Source organism: Panthera tigris, chromosome B2, assembly GCF_018350195.1.
Source record: "Panthera tigris isolate Pti1 chromosome B2, P.tigris_Pti1_mat1.1, whole genome shotgun sequence".
Taxonomy (NCBI): domain Eukaryota; kingdom Metazoa; phylum Chordata; class Mammalia; order Carnivora; family Felidae; genus Panthera; species Panthera tigris.
The window spans coordinates 88,433,249-88,458,830 of NC_056664.1; the positions used below are offsets into that span (position 1 = coordinate 88,433,249).

At 38.4% G+C, this 25,582-nt stretch overlaps 1 protein-coding gene across 3 annotated transcripts in view; it reads right to left on the bottom strand.

Annotated features, from left to right (window-relative positions):
• FBXL4 (F-box and leucine rich repeat protein 4) overlaps positions 1–22,157 on the bottom strand; it is an 82,770-nt gene extending 60,613 nt beyond the window's left edge. For all 3 annotated transcript variants that reach the window (XM_042986854.1, XM_042986853.1, XM_042986856.1), the window contains exons 1-3: positions 22,039–22,157; positions 4,471–4,588; positions 3,231–3,814 (exon numbers count right to left, since the gene is read on the bottom strand). In XM_042986854.1, coding sequence (XP_042842788.1) covers positions 3,231–3,742 — 512 coding nt within the window. In that variant the 5' untranslated portion in view covers positions 3,743–3,814; positions 4,471–4,588; positions 22,039–22,157. The remainder of the gene's footprint in view (positions 1–3,230; positions 3,815–4,470; positions 4,589–22,038) is intronic.
• Between the last annotated feature and the right edge of the window lie 3,425 nt (positions 22,158–25,582).

Consider the following 25,582-nt stretch of genomic DNA (forward strand, 5'->3'; position numbering starts at 1 on the left):
CGCTCCCTGTGATCTTATGGCCTTCTTCCAGACTGACCTACAACAACTCAGAGCACAAGAGCCATGTTTGTCTGGTTCTTTGTTTTGTTCGCAGCAGCGAACTGGCAGAGAAGGTGTTCAATGTTTCTGACTGTTTAAAGAAATTCACCAAAATGTTAACAGTTACTGCGTCTGGGGAGAATTGTGGAGGTCTTGTTTCCTGTATGTTTTCTTTCTTGATATTTTATAACAAGTCTTTTTAAACAATGAAACACCTATTGATTTCATAATCAGTAAAATTTTAAAGGTCCTTTTTTATTCTGCAATAATATATATTGGCTAAATTATTTTTCTCTTAAAATGTAAGGGTATTGTCTGTGGAATAAAGATAAAATTCAGTTAAACAAATTAGATATATCTATAAATAAAGTCGTCACTTTAATCTCAACCACACACTCCAACTCTCAGCTAGGAATCCAAGAGCATGATTTACACTCAAAATCAGTTATGCAGACATTATGTTTTAGATTAAAGATACTGCATGTTTCATAGATCTCATTCCCAAATTTGTTTAGCTTTTCAGGAAAAAAGGGGATAACTTTGTAGGAAAAAGACAAAGAATGACAGAGTCCAATTAAACAATTCTCATGTAAGAAAGGATCCTTCCCAAAGGACTTCTCCCTCAGGGGGAAAAAAAATCAAACCTGTATATTGAACGATGCTGGTTTTGTGTTTAAAAAAAAAATAGATTTATCAGTAGTATTATTCACAATGAATTTTCGAGGTCATTCTGAAAAGAACAAATAGAGATTATTCCAGCAGTTTCCAGCTCGAGCTGTATTTATTTCCTGACACCGGGGAGGTACTCCCTTAGAGTTGAGGGGACAAGGGTCTTCAAGGAAGCAATGTGGCAGGTGGTAACTGATCCTTGTCCCCACTCCTCCTCCACTGGCAGCTAGAGTCTTACTATTTAACAGGTGCCCACAAACTGCTCTGGAGTTAGAATACACTCAAAAGGGCAGGGCTTTTTGTCTATTTTGCTCATTGTTCACTGAGGTATCCCCGATACCCAAAACAATGCTTAGCACATGGTAGACACACATAAATGTTTAATGAACAAATTAATAAAGTGATATAAAGATCTTAAAACTGATAACAACAAGTAATAGAAAAATGAGCAAATAAGATGATCAGACAGTTCAAGGAGAAGGAAATTTAAATGGCTTTTAAACATGAAAACATATTCAAGCTTGAAGATAATAAAAGTATTCCAACTTAAGGTTTATATAACATTTTCACCTACCAAACTAGCAAAAATATTAAAATTAACATACTCTGTAGGTGAGGCTTTGACAAAACACGTATGCACATACACTGCTAATACGAATATAAATAAACAGACTCTTTGAAGAGATTTTGGCACTATATATCAAAATTACAAATACACAGACCTTTGGCTCAGCAATTCTTTTGGGAACTTAACCCACAGACATACTTGCACACGTGAGGTGATTCATGACAAGGTTATTCATTGCATTAATTCTCAAAATAGCAAAAGCATGGAAAAATTAAGTTCCCATCAATAGGCATTTGGTTAATAAGTTGATACATATACACTGTGCATTACTTGCAACTATAGAAAAGAATAAGGAACCTCTCTCTCTTCGTACTTATATGAAAAGACACAATATGTAGTATTAAATGAAACATGGTATAGGACAATGTGAATAGTATGCTTATTTTGTGTATAAAGAAAGTAAAATATTTGTTTTTGCTTATATCCACATAAACTCTGGAAAAAGTAAGTGGATAAAAGTGGTTTCTTTGAGGAGGGATGGGTCTTAGGCACATGGAGAACAGGATATATGCAAGACTGCATTATGTACTTTTTAGATTCTTGAACCGTACGAATATATTACCTAGTCAAATAATTGTATTTTTATTTTATTTTATTTAAAAAAATTTTTAATGTTTATTTTTGAGAGAGTAAGAGAGAGGGGAGAGAGAGAGAGATAGAGTGTGAGCTGAGGAAGAGAAGAGAGACAGAGGAAGACACAGAATCCGAACCAGGCTCCAGGCTCCCAGCTATCAGCACAGAGCCTGATGCAGGGTTGGAACTCATGATCAATGAGATCATGACCTGAGCTGAAGTCGGATGCTTAACAGACTGAGCCACCCAGGCACCCCAAATAATTATATTTTTAGAACACAGGAGGCTGAACTACAAAAGAGAGGCACTGGTATGCAAATTGATATAAATAGGCTTTTAGAAAGAATGCATGAATTTCTCAAAGCAACATGTTTTTAATGAATATGCTTGTTACAAAAACATCCCCCTAATATTAAAGCTAATCCCCCCAATACCCCACTTAAGTATTACTCTATAGGCCTACTTTGAGTTACTCAATGTATGTAAAAGCAATCATATGATACTTTTCTTAAATATGTTACAGGTCATATATCCTACTAACTTCTCAGATTGGCCCACATCCCAATTAGTTCAAATCATGCTTTTTTTGTTTATAGTAAATTGACACACAAATCTCATGACATATGAATGCTACAGTGTAAGGTGTTATAGGTACAAAGAATTCATCATATCTTAAAATGTGTGATCTTTCTTTCCCTATTAGAAAACTAAGGAAAATTTTAAAAATCCAATTTGTTTAGGGGCTCCTGGGTGGCTCAGTCTGTTAAGCGTCAGATTTCGGCTCAGGTCATGATCTCATGGTTCGTGAGTTCGAGCCCCGCATCGGGCTCTGTGCTGACAGCTCGGAGCCTGGAACCTGCTTCAGATTCTGTGTCTCCCTCTCTCTCTGGCCCTTCCCCTCTCAAGCTCTGTCTCTCTCTCTCTCAAAAATAAATAAACATTGGGGCGCCTGGGTGGCGCAGTCGGTTAAGCATCCGACTTCAGCCAGGTCACGATCTCGCGGTCCGTGAGTTCGAGCCCCGCGTCAGGCTCTGGGCTGATGGCTCAGAGCCTGGAGCCTGTTTCCGATTCTGTGTCTCCCTCTCTCTCTGCCCCTCCCCCGTTCATGCTCTGTCTCTCTCTGTCCCAAAAATAAATTAAAAACGTGGAAAAAAAAAATTAAAAAAAAAAAAAAATAAAAATAAATAAATAAATAAACATTAAAAAAAAATTGTTTTAATCCAATTTGTTTAAATTAGTTGAGAATAAAAAAAGACCTCCAATATTAAAACATCCAAAACCTTCCAGCCATAAAATCTGGTCATTAAAAACTGAGTCTTACCTTACTTCAGCCGGTGGAATTGGGGAATAGGGATTTGCAGAACAAGCCAGAATTCTAATGACTGCTCCAGGATGATAGGTTTCCAGAACATGAACGGCTGTAGGATACACCTGTTGTTCAAAAGTAAGTTCCACATAGTCTTGGCTTTGAAAATTAGGTGGCGTCCTCTTGAATGGCAAGGAAGCACTAGGACACTGATCCCACCATGTTCCGTAAGTTCGAAATACGGCTGTCTGAGTGAAGTCACCAGAACTTGGAAATACATTTGGTACACCTGCCAAATTCCACATGGTATAGGACATACTGTTCTCACTTCCATAATGGGAACTGAAATCCACTACTTCTTTGGCATACTGGACCACCTCTGCGTGGAGAGGGGAAGTCCGGCTGTTTGATTCTATAGTTCTATGGCTGTTCATCATTTCTCCTCTTGTAGCTGTCCTGGCTCGGCGCCGAAGGCATATATAATAAAACATAGTCAGAACGGTTAACATGGGAAAGACTGGTGACATCTAGGTGTGAATTATGAAGCTTCAAAAGGTCAGGTGTCCTCAGTAAGACGCATGAACTCTTTGAAGGATGTTCTAAAAAAAAAAAATGAATGGCTTGGTAAAGTAAAATAACTTAAATAAGCAGAAAAATGCATGGATAAGGTAATAATTAGGTTTTCTTCCCAATCTAATTTCCCAGAATGAAACTGAAAAAGCAAACTCACTGTAAATGTGAAATCTCTGGCATAACTTATCAAATATATTTTTAAGAAACCTAAATATTGAAAATGTATATAATTCTATGCTATGTGGGAAGCAAAACTGATATTATAAGGCAATGGAAGGTATATATGATCCAAAAAACTCCATTTCATACAAAGTTCTATCTTTCAAAAAATACTAAAATCCTTGAACTTTTAAAATTAAAATTATTTAAAATATACGGTGAACCACTAAAACACTGCTGTGAATCTGAAAGAACCTTAAGGCATTTTTTAATTTTACATTTTAACAAATGATTCCCTATTGTTAATTATTACTTACCTCCAAACATACTAAGTACAGATTTCACATTATGGGAATATAGTTTTCTGGAGCTGACAGTTAATCCAGACCAACTAAATTAACTGCCTTACACATCACAGATCACCAGACAGTGTTTAATTTATAACTCTTAGCAGTATTTGTTAGGGCAGTCCATGGCTGGCTGGCATCTGGTTAGCTGCCAGACACTCTTAGAAATCACTCACCCCAGAGAGAATGGTCACAGGATACACACAGGAAATGTAAAAGTTGGCATTCATCCATGTGCCTTGAAAATTGCATGCTGATTTCAGGTTCAAATGTTGAAATGTCACATTCTTTTACCTATAAGATAAGAGTTTTAGAAGATACTTTTATTTCCAATTTAGGAAGTCAAATAACCCAAAAAGATTATAGATCATCTTTTAGACAGATAAACATAAACAGCTATTTATTTGATATAGAACTTTCTAACTGAACAGGTTACATGTTTCTGAATCTTGTGGACAATTCTGAATAATTTATTTAAAATTTCATGACAAGAGCACCTGGGTGGCTCAGTCGGTTAGGTGTCCGACTTCGGTTCAGGTCATGATCTTGTGGTTCATGGGTTTGAGCCCCAAGACAGGCTCTGTGCTGACAGTTCAGAGCCTGGAGCCTGCTTCGAATTCTTGGTCTCCCTCTCTCTAGTCTTCCCTGCTCATGCTCTGCCTCTCAAAAATAAATAAGCATTAAAAAAAATTTTAATGAAAAACCAAAATTTCATGACAGAATGTATTAAAAATATAATGACCCCTTTCTATATCAACGCTACAAACCTATAGCTTACGGGTCAAAGTATGTGGGCAGACACATGTTATGGGGACCAAACAGTACTTTTTATCTCATTGTTTATTTTTATTTTTTTAAAAGTCTGATTATAATTGATACGTAATGTTACATTAGGCTCATATGTAAAACATAGTGATTCAGCATCTCTACAATATACTATATACACTTATACTGTGCTCACCCCAAGTGTAGCTACCATCTGTCACCATATAATGCTATAACAATATCACTGACTATATTCCCTATGCTGTGCCTTTTATTCCCATCACTTATTCATACCGTAACTGCAAGCCTGTATCTCCCACTCCCCTTCACCCAGTTAGCCCATCCATCAACCCCCTTCCCTCTGGCAACTTACAGTGTTCTCTGTATTTATAGGTCTGATGCTGTTTATTCATTTGTGCTTTTAGGTTCCACACATAAGTGAAGTCACATGGTATTTGTCTTTCTCTGTCTCACTTATTTCAATGAGTGTAACACCATCTAGGTCCATCTGTGTTGTCACATGACAAGATCTCATCCTTTTTTATGGCCATATAATATTCCTGTGTGTGTGCATACATACACACACACACCACATCTTCTTTATCTATTCATCTATCAATGGACACTTAAGTTGCTTCCATATCTTGGCTATTATAAATAATGCTACAAAGAACACAGAGGTGAATGTATCTTTTTGTGTTAGTGTTTCTATTTTCATTAGGTAAATAGCCAGTAGTAGAATTATTGGATCATATTTCTATTTTTTATTTTATGAGGAAACTCCATACTGTTTTCCACAGCGGCTATACCAATTAGATTCCCACCAACAGTGCGTGAGGGTTCCTTTTTCTCCTATCCTCACCAACACTTGTTATTTCTTGTCTTTTTGATTTTAGCCATTCTGACAGGTGTAAGGTGATATCTCATTGTGGTTTTGATTTGCATTTCCCTCATGATTAGTGATGCTGAGCATCTTTTCATGTGTCTGTTGGCCATCTGTATGTCTTCTTTGAAAAAGTGACTATTCAGGTCCTCTGCCCACTTTTTAATCAGACTGGTTTTTTTGTTTTTTTTTTTTGTTTTTTTTTTTTTTGGTATTGAGTTGCATGAGTTCTTTATGTATTTTGGATATTAACCCCTTACTGGATATATGATTTGAAATATTTTCTTCCATTCAGTAGGATGCCTTTTTGCCTTGTCGACTATTTCCTTTGCTGTGCAAAAGCTTTTTATTTTGATGTAGCTCCAATGGTTTATTTCTGCTTTTGGAGACACATGTAGAAAAATGTTGCTCTAACCAATGTCAAAGAAACTACTATCTAGGTTCACTTCTAGGATTTTTATGGTTTCAGGTCTCACATTTAGGTCTTTAATCCATTTTGTGTATGCTGTTAGAAAGTGGTCCAGTTTCATTCCTTTACATGTAGATGTCCAGTTTTCCCAGCAGCATTTATTGAAGAGACTGTTTACTCCCCATTGTAGAGTCTTGTCTCTTTTGTCATAGATTAATTGATCATATAAGCATGGGCTGTCTATTCTGGGATCTCTTTTCTGTTTCCACTGATCTATATGTCTATATTTGTGCCAATACCATACTCAAATAGTACTTTTTAAAAGTCTGACTAGGTTGTAACCCTTAAAAAATCAAGAGGACCCCCTGTTAGAAGAGCTCTATACTCTCCAGGCAGCTGCCATTATTCCCAGCCAACTTCATTAGTTTGTAACACAGGCTTAACCTCTGTCCACATTGAGTAGGTACCTCTGGTCTACACAAACAAGGAATTCAAATATACTCATGCCTGTACCTAAGGTTTAGAAGTTTAACAGAAGTTTAACTTCTCCTAAGAAAACATAACTTTTCTTTAGTAGAGTGATGGGTGAGCCTTTCAAAACTTTAACACTAAGACTAATACATTAAATGTCCCTGCCACTCAAAAGCCTTCAATAATTTTTTTCTTACCTATAAGACATAATCTAAGTTCTTCAGTTTGACCTTCCAAGGTTCTCCTCAAGCTAGACCCACATCTATTTGTCTAACCCAGTAAACTCAGTCAACCTCTAAACACTGTATTACTCTAGGTCTGTCTGCCTCTATCATTCCTTTTCCAGCCACTTTACTCACTATGTTTAGTCTCTGACACCACCTTGGTATCAGATATATACCTTAGCTCCACAAGGGTTTACACTAAAACTAAGTTTCTTGAAGGAGGAAATCCAGCCAAAGATCTTCATTTCTCAAAGTACGAAGAACATGGTAGGTACAAAATACTGTCATGTTGACAGAAAGGTGATGGGCAAACAAAAAACACTATAAAAGTCTAAAATAATTTAAAATTATATAACAGCATTCTTGTGCCTCTTAATCCCAGCCAGATGCAAACACACTGAAATATAACCAGTAAAACAGTAATGAAAGAACTGAGCTTGAAACAAGTGAGGAAAATCCACAGCTGTGAGAAACAAACAGCACACAGCAGGCGCTGAAGCTAATACAACTCTCGGAACCAGTTACAGGCCTTATTGGTTATTAGGGGACTTTCTAACACCCATGCAGAAAGGTTATTTCAAGCCAGAGGTGACCTCTGGAAGATCTTCATAAAGCCAAACATTAGGAAAGATCATCCTATCTGGGAAACCAGGTATATAAAAACTTAGCTCAATGGCCAAGAAGCTTAAGAAGATAGGACACCAATTTAGGCAATGGAGAAAAGTTGCTAGAGGGAAATCAGACCCTATTAGGCATATATCATGCCTCATAAAGAGCATGGGCCTAAATTCACACTACCTTCATCCCTAAGCCAAAAAGCATGGGCCTAAATTCACGCTACCCCATCCCTAAGTCCCCCCCCAAAAAAAAAACAAAAAAAAGTAGTCCTGAGCTGGTAAAACTTTAGAAGCTGATAGGGGTAGATGGGAAACCTCTCTGCGGGGATGCTTCCACGACACAGGACAGACTAAACCCTTACTAAAGATACGGCACAGTAAAAACTCACAGACTACAAGACAAAATGAACCACGATGAAGGACAGTCAGTAGGCAGACTCACTAAGTGGAGGAACTTGCACTCCAAGAACAAGAAATAATAGAACAATCTGAACAAGACAATTTCTGGAGAAGAGTAACAAAACATGTATTAAAATAAATAAGGTGGGTCTGCAGCACATGTCCCTAGAGTTGATGTACCAGGAATCGACAATTTGGATTCACCTCAGAAAATGTAACACCAAGTGCTAAAGTATAGGTCATGTTATCAGTGTGGGAAAAAAAATTATCTAGTATGCACTTCTTTATTCAAATATTTCACCTACCACAAGTATAAATCTGTTGCAAAGAAAAAATTTACAAATGCACAAATCTCAAATATTTAATGCCAAAATTTAAAATGATACAGCTCTTCGATCATATACACTTCATTCCAAAATACGCTCCTAGGTAAATCAACAGGGGTAATTTCCCAAAGAATTTATTTTGTCCTTCTGTCTCTTAAAAGAAAAAGAGTAAAATAAACTGCAAAATGAAATTTAGGAAATAAAGAACAATTTGTAAGTATCCAACTCAAGTGACAGACAACTGGAAGACTGCAAGGTTTATTCCTGGAAATCTTCATGAGCGTGACAGGTAGGCCACCTGCAAGGTGGACGGATGGGTCTGGCTTTATAATCTTTGGACATCACTTCTCACTCCACAGTCTGTAAACTGCTTCGAATAAGTTTCTTTCACTTTCTTTATAAAACTGCATTTATCAGAAAGTAAAAATTTCATAAAACCAAAGATACATCTTCAAAATAAGATTATCATCATTCATGTGAACTTTCACAATTATTCTGGGCAAAAAGATGGAGACAAATTGGGATAGCCAAATTCTATTTGACATACTCAGCCACAAACTTTGTTTCCCAGCTAGCTTTTACTGCTACAGAATATGGGATAATATCAAAAGCAGCAAGAGTGCCATATGAGCAATATCATTTTAAAGCTGTGTTAGAGTAAAATTTTACATTGAAGCAACATATGTAAAAGTGAGTTATAAACTGTAAATATATGTATTATGTATTCAAACTTCTGCAGAGTAGAAGAGAAATGTAAATGGATGCTTTATTTTTTCCAACCACGAATAACAATAATTGTTATTTTTTAAGATAAAGCTAAAAATGACAAAAGAAATTTTTGAAAGAAGGAAAAGCAGTGTATAGTACACGGAAAAAGCAAATATATTTATTCTTTTCCAGCAGTACTATTCAGAAAAATGTAATAAAGTTAAAACCTGCTTTTTGAAAATAAACAAGGCATAGAAATAAAAAAGGAAATGTGCAAACCCATTGTTAACACCCTTCATTGATTCTAAACTCCTTTCCAATCACTCAGATGACACATCAAAATGTTTGGGGCGGCTGGGGAAGAACATATGGAGAAGAAAGGCTAGCTCACTCTACTTTTCCCTGGCAAATGCTGCTGAAAAGGGGATTGGAGCCATAGTCTCAGGACTCATGTGGGCGGCAATGGCCAATGCTTAAGTCCAAATTGTCTACGTACTGTCTGGACTTTAGCCAAGGCATGGAGGCAATTTGTGATAACCAATGAATATCCCAATGGGCAATGAACCAAATGCAAAAGATACAATAACTCTATTTTATGGGGAGAATGGGATTCAAAGGCAAAATGACTTTTCCCACCTGGTTCAAATAAATAAATATTAGTCTGTTACACTAAACTGGTCCAAAAGGATGATTATAAAATATACCTTTTGAGAGGCATTTTCTTTTCTGGTTCATTCAAAATGCACCTTTAATTTTTAAAACTCTTACAACATATACAAATATTATTTTCCACTTAACAAGTCAGAATTAGAAATAGGGTGATTGTTATCTTGTTAGTCATTTAATCCAATTACTCGCCAACAATGGCTAGGAGGTGAGAAATTCTCCACAACACATGGAACTTTTCTACTAGCACAATCAAGGAATACAGAACGACAGCCATTTGAACTTCTATCCTGAGACTCTCATACTCCTTGGGAAACAACGTGCTTTACACAACATGATTTTATTATAATACAACTTTATTTTCAACTACATCTTTCATATTCTAAAATGCTTAACAAAGTTAAATAATACAATTGCAGAGAAAGCAGTAACAGTGGAGAAGAGAAATTAAGAGGTGTAGACAAGGGAGAACATATGTTTTCTACTGAGATTTGAAGTGAGATGGGGAGTCGATGAGGCGGAGAGAAGCAGGATGGCAGGCGCTGCAGAGAAGGCGGCTAGAGCTCCGGCACGGGGAAGAGGAGGGATGGAAAGGGCTTTTCATACAATAAACAAAAGGAGGCAATCAGAAGGAACCGCAGCCAGGACCACGCCAAGGCTAGGTTCACAGTGGGAGGCAAGAAGCTAGAGACAAGTCGAAAACTCAAGGAGGATTCTCCGCGTCAAGTGAAAAGATCCGGGAAAAGGAAAGAGGACGGGCAACAAGGCACGGCCAGACACTGAAGGCAATTCCCATCACGGTACCTCCGCAGAGCGGCCCGTGGAGACGTGCCCGAGAAGAGCTGGGGGAAAACGAGGGTCGGGGCCGCTCCGCAGCAACATACCAAAATGTAAGAGTGCATAATGTGGTAAGGTATCAAGAAGAAAGGCCAAACGTGAAATGGTATCATTTCTGAATCCTGCTGAAACGGACCAAGAGACGCGCTTTTGAGGAGAGGTGTCTTGCAATCAAGACACGGGCGCATGCAGGAACATATCGGTCAAGAAGAGTGGATGGAATCAGATTTGAATTCAGGGCAGCAGCTGCCCCTCCTAAGCAGCCCTCTTTCCTGGCCTGCCCCCTCCAGGCTTCTCTGCCATCACATGCTCCTATATCTCCTCCTTTTGTTGGAGCACTTCTCTCCGGGGCTTCTTCCTCTTCATCCTCAAATATACAGAGGTACCACTGAACAAGGGCTGACTTTCTGATAAAATACTCCAGAATGCTCCACCTACCTGGGCACCAGTCTTCTCCCCCTCCCTTCCGCTTCTACACACTCACCACTCTTGCCGAAGAACATCCGCCTGGCCCTCACCACACCTGGGCTTGCACACCTCAGCGTCTTCAAGTCTTCCACTGAGGCTGGGCTGCTCTGGAATGCCCCTGTTCTTCCCCCACTTGGCACACCCTTATTCATCTGTTAGGGTCCGTCAGCTCACTCACTGTTTCTCTGCTCTTACATTTTCTGGGTCATTTCTTACATGGTGAGACATTTTTTCTGCCCTCCCAGACAATGAATTCCTCAAGTTCTGAGATGTCACTGAATGGTAACTACACTGTTAGGGCCTAGCACATGCCAATATATGCTCAAGAATCACTTGTTCTGTTTTTTGAAGACCGGCACAGGAGATGGCTGGACAGAATTAAAATAAACACAGAAATGAAGCCAGAGACTCTTCAAGGTAAGAACACATAGATGGAAAAATGAAGCAAAAGGAGCTCCATACCTTGATACAGAGCAAAAGAGGGGAAAAAATGGATAATAAAAACCGAAACACAATAGGTAAGAATCAAATGTAGGACCTTCTTTGAAGCCATCCAATAAGGAACAGTATACATATTGAAATTTTACTTTTCAAAGAGAATGTAAAAAAGTAGTAACCTCTGTTAGTACAAAAGCAGCCCCAGAACCCATAAAAGAGACTTGACCTTGGCTACAAAGAAACTGATTGAAATTAAAGAAAGATTCATGAAAGAGATGATTGGAAAGGTAAAAGGAAACTATTTTCTCAAATACAATGAAGTTTTTTTTTTTTTTTTTTTTTTTTTTTAGCACTCCAAATCTATGTTAAAGACCGGAGGATGATTAAGAACTGGAAAAACTATGAATGAAAAGTAAATTCTTAGAAAAAGTGATAACCTAGGAGCAAGAGGGCACAGACAAGCTGAGAAAGGCAACAATAAAAAAGAGCAAGGGTAAAAAGACAAGTTGATACAGTTCTGGTATTAGATGAGCTACGAAGGAGCACAGACCGAGGCAAAGCAGCCCTCTGTCTTCACCATAATTATTTACATTACAATGTACTATATTAAAATAATGTAACACTGTCAGCAAGGAGACTACCGGAGACGGAATATTACTACCTGATGTGCCTCTCCCTTCCTCTAAGTAAATCTTCCTCCAGTTAAAACACTTTTACTCTGATTAGTTTTTATCCAACAAGGCCCCAATATAGAATAAATGTGTAGAGTCCTTAACTGAACCAAGCGTAGGAACTGGGAAAATAGAGCCTCCTATCCAGCTTCAAAGATTCTTGAAAATCTAGAGCAAAAGAAGGCAGGGGAACCACTGAGAAAGAAAAATCTAAAGGTGGAGGAAAAATCCTGAAAACCAAAGACAAACAGTACTTCTTTCTCTTCTGGGAATCAAAGTAGCACTCAAAACTACAAAACGTAGCATTTCAAAACTTCTGCTGAGGTGATGAATGATCGGTGAGGACTAAGCAAGAAGTACAGAGGAAGTCAAATTACAAATAACCCTGTCAGAAAACAAGGGATAAGATTTAGAATCAATTTAAACTAGAAACTGATCATGGTTAGTTTTGCAGAATGTTTTCTCTCTCTTTCTTTCCTATACTTTAACAACCAAATCTCAATTTATGAAATACTTCATGACCATTCTTTAGTAGCAAGAGAAAGGAATTAAGGAGTCAATGTTTTGTTTTGCTTTGTTTTTTAAAAAAAAAAAGCAAACAAAAGTTTTGTGTCTGGCCTGGAGAAACCAGGTCTGATCCCCTCCTTCTTTACAGTTTAGGGTTATTCTGGCATTTGGTTAAGCCGGCTTAATCTGTTTAATGTTATCAATACATTTTAAACAGGGGCACTGAAGTTCACTCCCACCACCAGGGCTTTCTTGAGGGTGCCAGGGCCCTAGGCCTTAAAACATTAGCCAAACTCCCAATTTGCAAATCAGAGTCAGGAGTTCTTGCTCCCGGCTGCAGGCCCAGGCCCCAACATGTCCCCTTCCTAGGGTCACAAAGAGCAGAGAGGAAGAGGAAACTGGGGGTTGTGTGGGAATCTGCTCTTAGGGGCTGGATGCCTCTGCCTGGCCCTGCATAGTGCTGACTGCCCCTCCTCTCTCTCAACAGATTCTGAGTAGTGCCTGAGACCCTGCCCCGTAGGGCTTAAAGGTGGGACTGGGGGTGTAGAAGTGGCCTGCCCTTTTCTGTCTTCACTGAACAGCTCATTCTAACAGGGGAGGAAGGGGGAAAGCTCTAGATTGGGTGAGGGGAGTGGGGGTGTCAGGGAGGCAAGTGTGCTGTGTTACTGTGTCAATAAACTGAGTTAAAGTTAAAAAAAAAAAAAAGTGACAAGGAAGGACATGTTCCTAAAAACACAGATATGATACATAAAGTACCTTAGGTACAGATACCACCATGCTATATTATCTATATTTTACCGTTTTCTTCATTGTTAATAATGGGTAAGAATAAACCATCTGAGTGGGAAAATAACCCTAAACCTTTGGCAGATACACAATGTACATTTAACTAAAGTCTAAAATATTTGGAATATCTGGTTAAGGGCAATTTTAATAGACTCACTGAAGCCAGAAAAAATCTTTCTAGCTCTTAAGACCATACATTATATTGAATTTACTTTAGCCAAATACTAACTGTACATTTTTGTACAGTAAAACAAAGAGCATTTTACCTAACAGAAATATATTACATTTATACTTAGCCTCCCTAACAAAAATCCAACTACAAGATCATAGATATGTCACTTCTAGCCATTCTTGCAAAAAGACCAACTAACTAAAATGGTATAGTACTGTTAAATTAACTTTGGTGTGCAATTTACATTCCAAAAAAAGTACTCCACTTTAAGTGTATAGTTTTTGTTTTTAATTTTTTTAATGTTTATTTTTTTTTTTAATTTTTTTTTTAACGTTTATTTATTTTTGAGACAGAGAGAGACAGAGCATGAACGGGGGAGGGTCACAGAGAGAAGGAGACACAGAATCTGAAACAGGCTCCAGGCTCTCAGCTGTCAGCACAGAGCCCGATGCGGGGCTCGAACCCACGGACCGTGAGATCATGACCTGAGCCGAAGTCGGACACTTAACCGACTGAGCCACCCAGGCGCCCCATAATGTTTATTTATTTTTGAGAGAGGGAGAGAGAGAGACACAGAGACAGAGCACGAATGGGGGAGGGGCAGAGAGAGAGGGAGACCCAGAATCCCAAGCAGGCTCCAGGTGCTGAGCTGTCAGCACAGAGGCCAATGCAGGGCTCGAACTCACGAACTTTGAGAAAATGACCTGGGACAAAGTCGGACGCTTAACCAACTGAGCCACCCAGGCTCAGAGTATAGTTTAATGAGTTTTGACAAAGACACATACCAATGTAATCATTTCCAGAACTGAAATATAGAATGTTTCCATTCAGCACAAAAGTTTCCTTGGTGCCCGCTTCCAATCATCCATTCACTTCCTTTTTTTTTTTTTTTAAGTTTACTTATTTATTTTGAGAGAGAGTGCAAGAGGGTGCAAGTACATGTACACGCACACGAGCAGGAGAGGGGCAGAGAGAGAGAGAGAGAGAGAATCCCAAGCAGGTTGTGCACTGTCAGCACAGAGCCCGATGCAGGGCTTGAACTAACAAACTGCGAGATCATGACCTGAGCCAAAATCAAGAGTCGGATGCTTAACTGAGTGAGCCACTCAGGTGTCCCATCCCATCCACTTCCTGCACCAGATAAAAAATAATCTGCTTCCTATCACTGTAAGTCAGATTGTCCTTTATTCTAGAATTACATAAGTGAAATAATATATCTGTATTCTGTTTAGTTTATCTGGCACAGCCTATCTTTAAGATTTATCCCTGTTATTATGTGTATCAGCAGTTTGTTCCCCTTTACTGCTGAATCATACCCATTATGTGGACATATCCTGTCACCTGCTGATAAACATTTCGTTTTGTTGTGCCAAAATGTTTCTAAAATGGCTGCAGCAGTTTACATTTCCACTAGCAGTGTGACAATTCTAGTTGTTCCACACCTTCATCAGTAGGTAATGTTGTCAGTCTGTAGCCATTCCAGTGGGTGGGTGGAAATATCTTGTTTTAATGACGTGGAACATTTTTTTATATCTTTATTTGCCATTTGTATCTTCTTTAGTGAGATGTCTAATTTGTCCATTTTTAAAATCAGGTTTTCTTGGTGTCATATTATTGAGTTGTAAGAGTTCTTTATACATTCTAGATACAAGTTTTTTTTATCAGATGTGTTTTGCAAACACTTTCTCCCAGTCTGTGCCTGGCTTTTCATCTATTTGATAATATCTTGTAAAGAGAAAAGTTTTCCATTTTTATTAAGTCCAATCTATCATTTTCTTCTTTTATTGCATATTTTTGTGTATCCTAGCAAACATTTTACATAAGAGCAATGTCAAGCATAATTTCAAAAAGGCAAACCCTGGGACAGATAGTATTTAATATCTTAAACCTGGGAATAGTTAATTATAGATTAATGAAATTTTAAGATGATACCAAATTGGATGCTGCAAACATTGCCGGTGGGAATGCAAAGTGGTATAGCCACTTTGGAAAACTTTGGCAGTTTATAATAAAGTTCAACATACCCTCACCAAAACATTTAGCAATCTCACTCCTACTTTATTTATTCAAGTGTATTAAAACCTATTTTCAGACAAAAATCTGTACACAAATGTTTATATATTTATTCATAATCACTCCAAGATATCCCTCAACAGATGAAAGATTAAACAACTATCCATACAATGAAATATTACTCAGTAATAAAAAGGAATGAACCATTGATTCAGCCACTAGCACAGATGAATCTTAAAATGATTTTGTAAGTGAAAGAAGCCACACTGAAAGGCTACATATTGTATAACCTCATTTATAAGACACTCTAGGAAAAAGCAAAACCATAGGGAAGACAAACAGGTCAGTGGTTGCCAGAGAGTTAGGGGAAAAGACAGGGGTTGACTCCAATGATTACAAACGGCCCTCACAAAGGAATTCGTAGGGTAATGGAACTGTTCTGTGTGCTTTCGATTTCAGTCTTTGTTTTGGACCAAAAGAAAGTCAAACTGGAGATTTAATATCCCCATACCGGCTTGTTTATGGGAGCCCTACTTTATTGGCCTCTTCTTGACCAGCATACCCTGAAAGATACCTATTAGTTGGCATGTCCTGCCCATTCATTATGTCTAGCACAAAGCGGCATCACAGAGCCCCTACCACCCACCTGGCTTTAGGAAACTACCTGTGCAGAAGAGTGAACAGTGACCTTCATGACCACAGAGATTCCCAACCAGGTACAAATCAGTCAACATGGATCTGCATTTATAGATATGAGTAGAATTAGCCATCTTAAAGACCAGGAAACAAGTTGGGCAATTAGAACAAATGGTCTCCAATAAAAGTTAATAAATGATAGAAGAATACTGTCAAATAACAGTTGTTATCTTTCGTGTGGATTAATAGAGTATGGGATTCATAAAACAAGTAGAACTAATTTTTTAAAAATGTTAAGGTCTTTGAAATTAAAAACATGGTGGCTAAAGTTAAAAATTTAAATGAAAAAATGATAAGTGACTTGGAATACAAATGCAAGAAACCTAATGCCTATATAAAATGGATTCAAGAGACTGAAGCTGATGAAAATTCAAGTACATGCTAGAATATAATGTAATATTTCAGAAATTCTAAAGAAAAAAAATGTACTTAAACTCTTATTCACACAGAAAAACAAAGAACAAAATGAAAAATATTTCTCGACATGCAAACATACTTCCCATAACTCTCCTTAAAAACAGTCTTTAAAAAGTATTCCAATCAAAAAACAAGAGTTAAAATAAATATTTTTAAAAGGGAAAGACATAATATTCAAGTCACTAGTGACTTTATAGTCAAATTCGAATCATTACAGATACAGTACTGGTGAAGGTGAAAAGGACAGTTGGGGAAAAACAAGTAATATAAAAAAGAAATCAAGTCAATAAAACTAAGAATGTAGGGAAGGCAAGGAGTCACAGTCTCATATTATTAAAAGGAAGTATAAGGGAAACAGTTATATAGATGGTTTTATAATTTCCAAACTTGCAAGGGAGAAGAAAAAAGATAAATATGAATAGGTTAAATTTTCCTATGAAAAGATAAAGCCTTTGCACAAGGAATCTTTGTAATGGAACTGTTCTGTATTTTGACTATGGTGGTGGTCACAAGATCTATATGAAACTACAGAGAATTAAATGCAAACACACCCAAGAGAGCACGTGAAAGTTATGAAATCTAGATGAGGTCTGTAGATTGTACCAATGTCAATTTCCTAGGTGTACTATTATACTTTAGTTATGCAAGATGCACCACAGGAGGAAACTAGGTGAAGTGTACATAGGCATTTCTCTATATTGTTTCTTATCACTGCATGTGAATCTATAATTATTCTTTTACAGACTTTCAGTTTAAGACAGGGGAAAGACTGGAGAAAGAAACGTCCAGCTATATGATGTCTGAGGTTTACAAGAGAGGCAAGTAAAGCAAAATGATGTAGGCTGATTAAAATTAAACATGGGCAATATAGATCTGGCACACACAAAACTGACAGAGATGCCAACAGTAATATCAGACAGTATAGACTTCAAGGCAAAAAAAATCATTAAACAAGGAAAAAAGGATATTTTGTATTTTGTTAAGATTAAAATCCAAGCGATTACACATAGGATAAATTCAACCACATTCGTAGTCACAGTAGGAAACCAACATATTTTACTTACTAATTTGTCAATTTTGAAGAAAAAATAATATAACATAATAAATGTGTCAAATGAAAACAACAGGGAAAGGATGGCTTATGAAAATAAATGTTTTAGAAAAATATCCAGGTATTTAGAAAAGTAAATTTAGGATATTAACATAGCAACTATTTCTTAATCTAAATTTATGATACAAAATATCCAATTAAGAGAATATGTACAAAGTATCTTAATAATCTTGGGGTAGAAATTCAGAGGTCATGAAGAGAACAACAGAACTGACAACATAAATACTATAAAAATGTATATATAGCAAAAGTTCCCAGAAACATTAAAAGAATATAGACTACGAAAAAAAAATATTATCAAATGGTATACCAAGTCACTAAGAGCCACAACATGTAAAGAACTATTACAAACCACTAAGAAAAACAGAAATACTTCAACAGAAAACTAAGCAAAGAGGAAGAACATGTAAGTTACAAAAGAATACAAATGATCAGTAAACATTTATAGATATTTAACTCCACCAATAAGCAAAGAAATATAAAAATTAAGAGTAAAAAAATAGCATTTTTCATCCATAAAATTACTAAAATGTAAAAAAAAGTAAAAATGATGGTATCATCTTAGCAGCTATGTTTTGAGACAATTCTTCACAGGTCTCTCATGTTTCTGTAGGTCTTATAAGCAGAGGCACTGATGGCCTCTGTTCCAGATTATTTTTTCAAGGATGTCTACATAGCAAACGTCCATGGTAAAGAGAGGTTTCCCTTTGGAGCAGAGGGCAGGTTTGCTTATTAACCAGCAAAACAAATATAATGCCTCTCTGTAGGGCAAAGATTAAGCAAGTTTACTTGCAGCCCATAATGAAAGATTCAGGTTTCCTACACTCAGGCTTCCTGTCCTATAATGCAATCTACTGTGTGTGCTAGAGTCACCTAGTCCTTATCACATCACCCCACAGAAACTGGGGTTCAAGGAAGCACAAGAAAACGATGATACTCTGGTTACTGCTGTTGCTGTGCTTTGTCTCTGGCCCAGGAGTCTCGTGTCTTCTGCCAGTATCCATGAAACTGTTGGTTTGCAAATAGGGTAAAATCTCAGATCTGTGACAAATCTTGGCAATGATATGGTAGCAGCAGCATTCTTATAAAGTATATAAATTTACTCTTCCAATACCTTTTGAAGAGCAATATGACAATCTATCATAATTTAAAATGTATACAGCCTTTGACCCAGCAGTTGCTTATCTAAGCATTTACACGAAGGAAATAAACAAAAGTGCAAATAAACATATACATACAAAAATGATCCCTGCAGTTTGTCTCTGATAGAAATAAATTTGCAATAGCCTAAATATCAACAGGGGGATCAGTTAAATAAATTTTAGGTTATTCCTACACTGAAATACCAAAAAGACTTTAAAAAGATAATGTTAAATGCAGTGACATAGAAAGATGCTCATCAATTATTACTAGCTGGAAATTATAGAAAATTATATATATACATATATACATATATATATATATATATATATATATATATATATATATTACAGTGCCATTTATGAAATAAATGTAGACTTATACATATGTATTTTTAACGTCCGGAAGGAGAGAGAATAATTAAACAATGATGATCTCTGGGAAATGGAGTTATGGGGTAGGTGGGCACACAACACTTTCACTTTCTCCTCTGGCTACTTCTGTATTACTTGACTTTTTTTGAAGAATGTATATATTTATTTTATAATCTAATAAAGTTTCTGAGGATCTATTACAGCAGCACTTGAAAATTCATTACATTTAAGATGTCCAGTTGGGATGGTAAAATACAAATGGACATGGGGCTGTCCTGGGTATCACTTTTATCGGCACTTATCCCTCAGAGCTGCTGAAACGAGGTAGAGAAAGTCCTGAGTCATAGCTGACGAGACACACTACACTTACTGGTAAATAACATAATGCAAAGTCTAGAGACAGGAGGATTTTGAACAGCTGCTTTTCTACCTACAACTCTGAGGAGCAACTCTACATGGCGAGTTCTGAGGTACCAAGAAAAGGGATTTATTATCTAACAATGGTTAATAATTCAACTCACCATGAAAAAGTCTAGCTAAAAAATAATTTCAAGAATAGACAAGAGACTTTAAGGGGGGGGGGGGGCAGAGAGGAGTAACAAGGAAATCAAGTTACCCCTACCAAGTGTCATCATTCCAAAAATATTTAGTGGCCTACAACATACCAGACACTATTTTAATCACTAAATATTAAACACATTATAAAGCTAGAATAAGAAAAGCAGCACGGTATCAGCACAAGAAGCCAGAGATCACTGAACAACAGTTCAGAAAACATCCTAAGAATACACAAGAATTAAGGCCTTGGATAAATGGGAGTATTTGTTATCAGTAGGAAAAAACAGAATCCCACAAATAAAGATGGGATCACTGGCTAACAATTTTGGGTGGGGGAAAGCGCCCTACTTCCTTTCTCACATGAAAATATTCTTGAGGTAGGTTAAAGATTTATAGATGGGAAGAATAAGATCATTAACGGTACTTAAAGAGGGGCACCTGCTTGGCTCAGTCAAGTGCCTGCTCTTCATTTCAGCTCAGGTTGTGATCTCACAATTTGTAAGATGAAGCCTGGCCTTTGGCTCTGTGCCGAGAACACAGGAGCCTGCTTGGGATTCTCTCTCTCCCTCTCTTTATCCCTCCTACACAAGAACCTGTAGGTGCTCTCTCAAAAATAAACAAACATTAAAAAAGTACTAGAAAAAAACAGAGGTGAATACATACATACACACACACACACACACACACACACACACACACACACACACACCCCTCATGTGGCAAAAGGTCTAAGAGGGCAGCAAAGTTAGCTCCTTAAGACAGAATGTTGATCCTAGGAAAATTAAGGCAGAGACTAAGAGAGCAAAGAACAAAGGGGCAGTTTTTGCTAACTGACCATGTTCAAAGTAAAAGATAAGCAGTTAGCAATATTTTAAGATGCCACGTACAGAGTACTATAATTGCATCACTAGATCACAGCATTATAAAGAAGAAATTAACCATTTTACATTGAGTTGACCTCCCTGCTTTTCAAGTCAGTAACAGAAGAGAAGTGCAGGAAATTGAAGGTTCAGAAAAGCCAACATTTGAGACAGTGTAAGAAGTTGGTACTCAGAAAAGAAGCATGAAAAGAAGAATCCAATTCAATGAGAAGTAAGAGAGTTCCTACCATAGGGTGATGCACACTGCCACTAGGAAGACCAGTACACCGTCTCTTTCTCCCAATAACTTAGTATCTAATAAAGGACTATAGGATAGTTGATGATGTATTAGGAAAATGTCCCTTTACTTAACCAACAGCTACAATATGCAGTACAGATCTACAGACGCATTAGGTGAGCTTTTTAAGGATAAAATGTGCCTGATACCGAGGAATACAGGCCAGGCAGCAGTAAAGGCAGCTTGTGTCCTCAACCAAATTGGAACAAGCAAGATCACAGCCCCTGGCGTAGAGTCAGTCCTCCACGGCATAACGCCAAACACGGTATCCTGTCAACGCCACTACCTGACCACAGGTTTATATCACCTTAACTTTCTATTTATCCGTATATATTTCAATCAGTGACGGCCTCTTGAGGCTATGTGACAATAAGCATTTGGGAACCATCAAGGCAATCCAAAATCACTCCCATTGTAAACAGGTTGACAAGGAAGCCCAGTGGGTGGTTAAAGTCAACACGACACTCTAAGGACACCCCTAAACATAGAAACTGCCGGTATCTTGTGGCAGCCCTGAAGACATGGGCCTGATTAGTCAAAAACCATCGATGCCAGAGGGGAGTCAAGGCAACACGCACAAGAGCAACAAGTACACAGCCGGGCAGGTGGCCGACGGGGTGGCTGCTGGGTCAGCACGGCCCAGGGACACCGCGGTGTAAACAACCCTAGGCAGGGTGAACGCCGGCACGCCTCACGTCTTGCAGACAGAGCGGGACAGAGAAGCAGCACCCAAGGCACGTAAGCCATTCACAGGTGCCCAGCAAGCTCCGCAGCGGGACGCGGGCTTCGGGGGAGGGGCGATCGGTGGGGACCTCTGCCCTGCGCCCAGGCTCCCCGAAGCGCGGCGCTCCGCCCTGGCCCGGCCCCGCCCCAGCGCCGAAGGAGGAAGACGGAGACCCGCAGGAGGAAGAAGTAAAGGAAGGGCCGTACCCTGTAGGGTCCGGGAGAGGTGCGCGCCGTGGGCTTCACCAGCGACCCAGGCGGCACCGGGAGACACCGGCGCGGGGGCGGCTCCCAGAGTCCCGCGCTGCGGCGCGGCGGCGGCGAGCGCGGCCCAGCGCGACCCGGAAGGAAGACGCGAAGGCCACGAGGAGGGGCGGGGCCGAGACGGGGAAGGGGCGGAGCTAGGGGAGAGGTGGGGCGCCGCTCTGGCCTGAGACGCTGCGCGGAGTCTGGACCGCCCTGTCCTAGGCTGAGGGGAGGAGCTTCCTACAGACTTCCCAGACTCAGTCTTGCCCTATAAATCGCCCAGTTACTCCCCAGCAGGCAGTGGTTTAAATTCGCTGCAGGAGTAATCCCTTCCTCGCGCCAGCCTGCCATCTGTAGTGTACTCCTGCTAGGGCTTTTGCAGTCCAGAGTTGGTGGGTCAGGTGATGCCTAGGGGTGGTAAGGTCCTCAGAGCAAAAGCGGAAAATAAATTACAGGCGCTCTAGAGGCATAATTCACCAAATTTGCAAACCTCTTCTGCCCCAGATACAAATCCGTCCTGCAAACTCATTTCCCTCACAACGTTTGGAAACTGTGACCATTACCTCTCATGAACGAGATGCTCTCACATCTCCCTTACTCGGTTACTTTTATTTTCAGTAGATACAATACCACTTTTTTAAAGTTTGCATTATATTGATCTCGTTACAAGGTTTTATTAAGATGGAAAAACCTTGAATACTGAAGAGATGCTTACTCGTTACTATTTAATTGCTCCTAAAGAGGAAAAATAAAGATATTTATTTATAAAGTATATGAACTGAGCTGATATATGTGGTAAAAATTGTATGCAAAACTAGACATTTTAAAAAAGAATTGAAGTTTAATTTTCAGTCTCTTTTGAGTGTGGGCAGCTTAGTGACTTGCTTCCAAAGAATATGGAAGGGAGAAAAAAGCTTTATTGTGGAGAAACCTGGTAAACACTATCTTGGCCAGATGAAAATTAGCATCAGTGATAAATCAAGTTCTAGCATGCACCCTGATATGCTGTGATGAGAAAGGGGTACTTCATCTCCATGATATTCTTCCTCAAAAGTCATAAACCCAGTCTGACCTTGAAACATCAGAAAAACCAGGAAAGCCTACAAAACACCTGAACAAACTGTCAAGTTAATGGGAAAAAAACATAACAAGGAAAAACTGAGAAGTTGTCACAGACCAGATGGACACTTGGTTGACTACATATAACATGGTATTTTGAATGGGATCCTAGAACATGAAAAGGATGTTAGTGGGAAAACTAGCAAAATAGTAATGGAATTTAGTTAACGGTTATGTACCAATGTTGGTTTCTTAGTCATAACAAATGTACTATTATAATATATGATGTTAACAAATAAGGGGGAAATATATGAATGGTATGCAGAATCTTCTGTACCACCATTGCAACTTTGCAACTTTTCTGCAAATCTCAAGTCCATTCTAAAATCAAAAGTGGAGTGCAAATAAATTCACTAATGAGTAAATAAAACCTGCCCTTTTATGTTTGCCCGTGAGACTTCATTGAGTTGACACCTTTAGGGCACTCAGCCCCAGTCTAACTAAAACAGTTTCTCATTTCTAACATTATTTTGAAATCAATTTTTCATCGAGGTATAAAATATATATTCAGAAAAGGACACAAAATACCAATGGAGAGTTTCATGAAAAATGAACACACTCATGTATTCACTCAGATAAAAAAAAAATAGATCATTACTAGCATTCAGAAGACCCCCTTGTTTTCTTAAATCTCTATCCTTCACTCCTCCCCAAAGGTAGCCATTTTCCTGACTTCTAATACCAGAGTGGTTCTTGCCTTTATGTAGTTGGATTCATACATTATACACTCTTTTCAGTGTGGCTTCTTTCTCTCAACATTAGGTTTGTGAGAACTATTCATGTTTTTGAGTATGTTGAGTATAGTGGTAGTTTCTTGAGTTTCCACTGTATAAATATACCATAATGGACATTGAGCTATTTTTTGGGTTTGACAAACAATGTTCAAACGATGCTGTTATGAACATTTTTATTCACATCTTTTGTTGCAAATCTTTTGCACACCCCCCAATACAGTTTTGTCTCTTTGGTGTATAAGAGATATAGTAGTTGGTGCTATTATTTGTTTTGCTTAGTGCTTTGGTTTAGTTTTGTTTTTAAAGGCACTTAGAGTGCTGCTTGGGAAGTATATAAGTTTATGTTTAAGGAAAGGGAAAGACCGGGGCAAAGTTCCATTTCTGTGACTAGAGGAATTTGGGTCATCATGGCTCAGTCTGTCCTCCCTCCAACCTTCTCCTCTCAAGTGCCATAACATTGCCATGCTTCATTCTCTAAGCGGAAGAGCCAAGTGGGGCCAAGGAAAAGGGCGATACTTATCAGTTAGTGATGGCGCTGATTTAATGGGTGAACTAATGCCTAGTTATTAAATGGAATGTTGTTTGGAGCTGAATAGCATCCCACGCCGTAACAGCACTATTACAAATAAAGAAAGTCCCAACAAAGCTTAATTGTGCATAAAGAACCAGCTCAGCAAGCTAGTTATGATCCATTCTATGTTCGCTTCAAAAGTTACAATGTTCGACTCAGATGGGGAGGCGGGCAAAGAAGCAGCAGGTTCAAAACTCTTCTTTGTCTCTAACTCTTAAAACACTCACCATCATACCCTCGACTGTTTTCAAGTGATTCGTCTGTGTCTTAAAACGAAATGCCTACAAACTATAACCTTTCAGGGTGAGGCGTATGCATGACAACGAGACAGTGTATCAGAGAGGCAGAGATAGCATATATTCAGCACACTGCAGGGAGGGCCAAAAATGTCTTCACAGTGTGCTCCCTGAGGTTTCCTATCACTGGTTACCAAGTAAGGTCTTCTGTCGAGTCAAGATCTCTCTGAAAATGCAACTCCAGGCCTTGGACTATGTAGCTCAGGCAGAATAATGTACCTCTTTATGAAATCTTCAGTTAACTAGTCTACTGAAAACTATTAGTTGGTCAGTAATATCAGTCAGTCCAAGGTTTTTAATAGGCCAATGGCCAGAGAGCATGAATAATAGCCAGTAGGAATGATCTTGTGGTGAACTTTTTTCAACCTCTTATAGTCTATAAAAAGTTTTATGTTAGTCTACCACAATTTTAATCTAGGCATAGTGACAGCCTTAAGAAAAAAAAGAATTTTAAGCAAGAAGTAAGCCCAAAAGTCACGTAGTCCAAATCCCTTTATTACAAATGAGGAAACTGAAGCTCAGAGAGGTTGACTTCCCCAAATCATACTGTCTGTCAAAGAAACCTAGTTCTCTGACTCTACATCTAGAGGGTAGAATACCCTCTGTAAAATAATACCACATTACTTTATGATTTAACAGAAACTTAACTATCCATATTACCATCACCTTCAAGTACCCTGAATACAGTAGAAGAAAATTGAACTTGGGAGTAGGAAGACCTGTCTATCCAGCTCTGCTGTATAAGAACTCTGTGATCTTGGATAAGTTACAACTTCTCTGAGCTT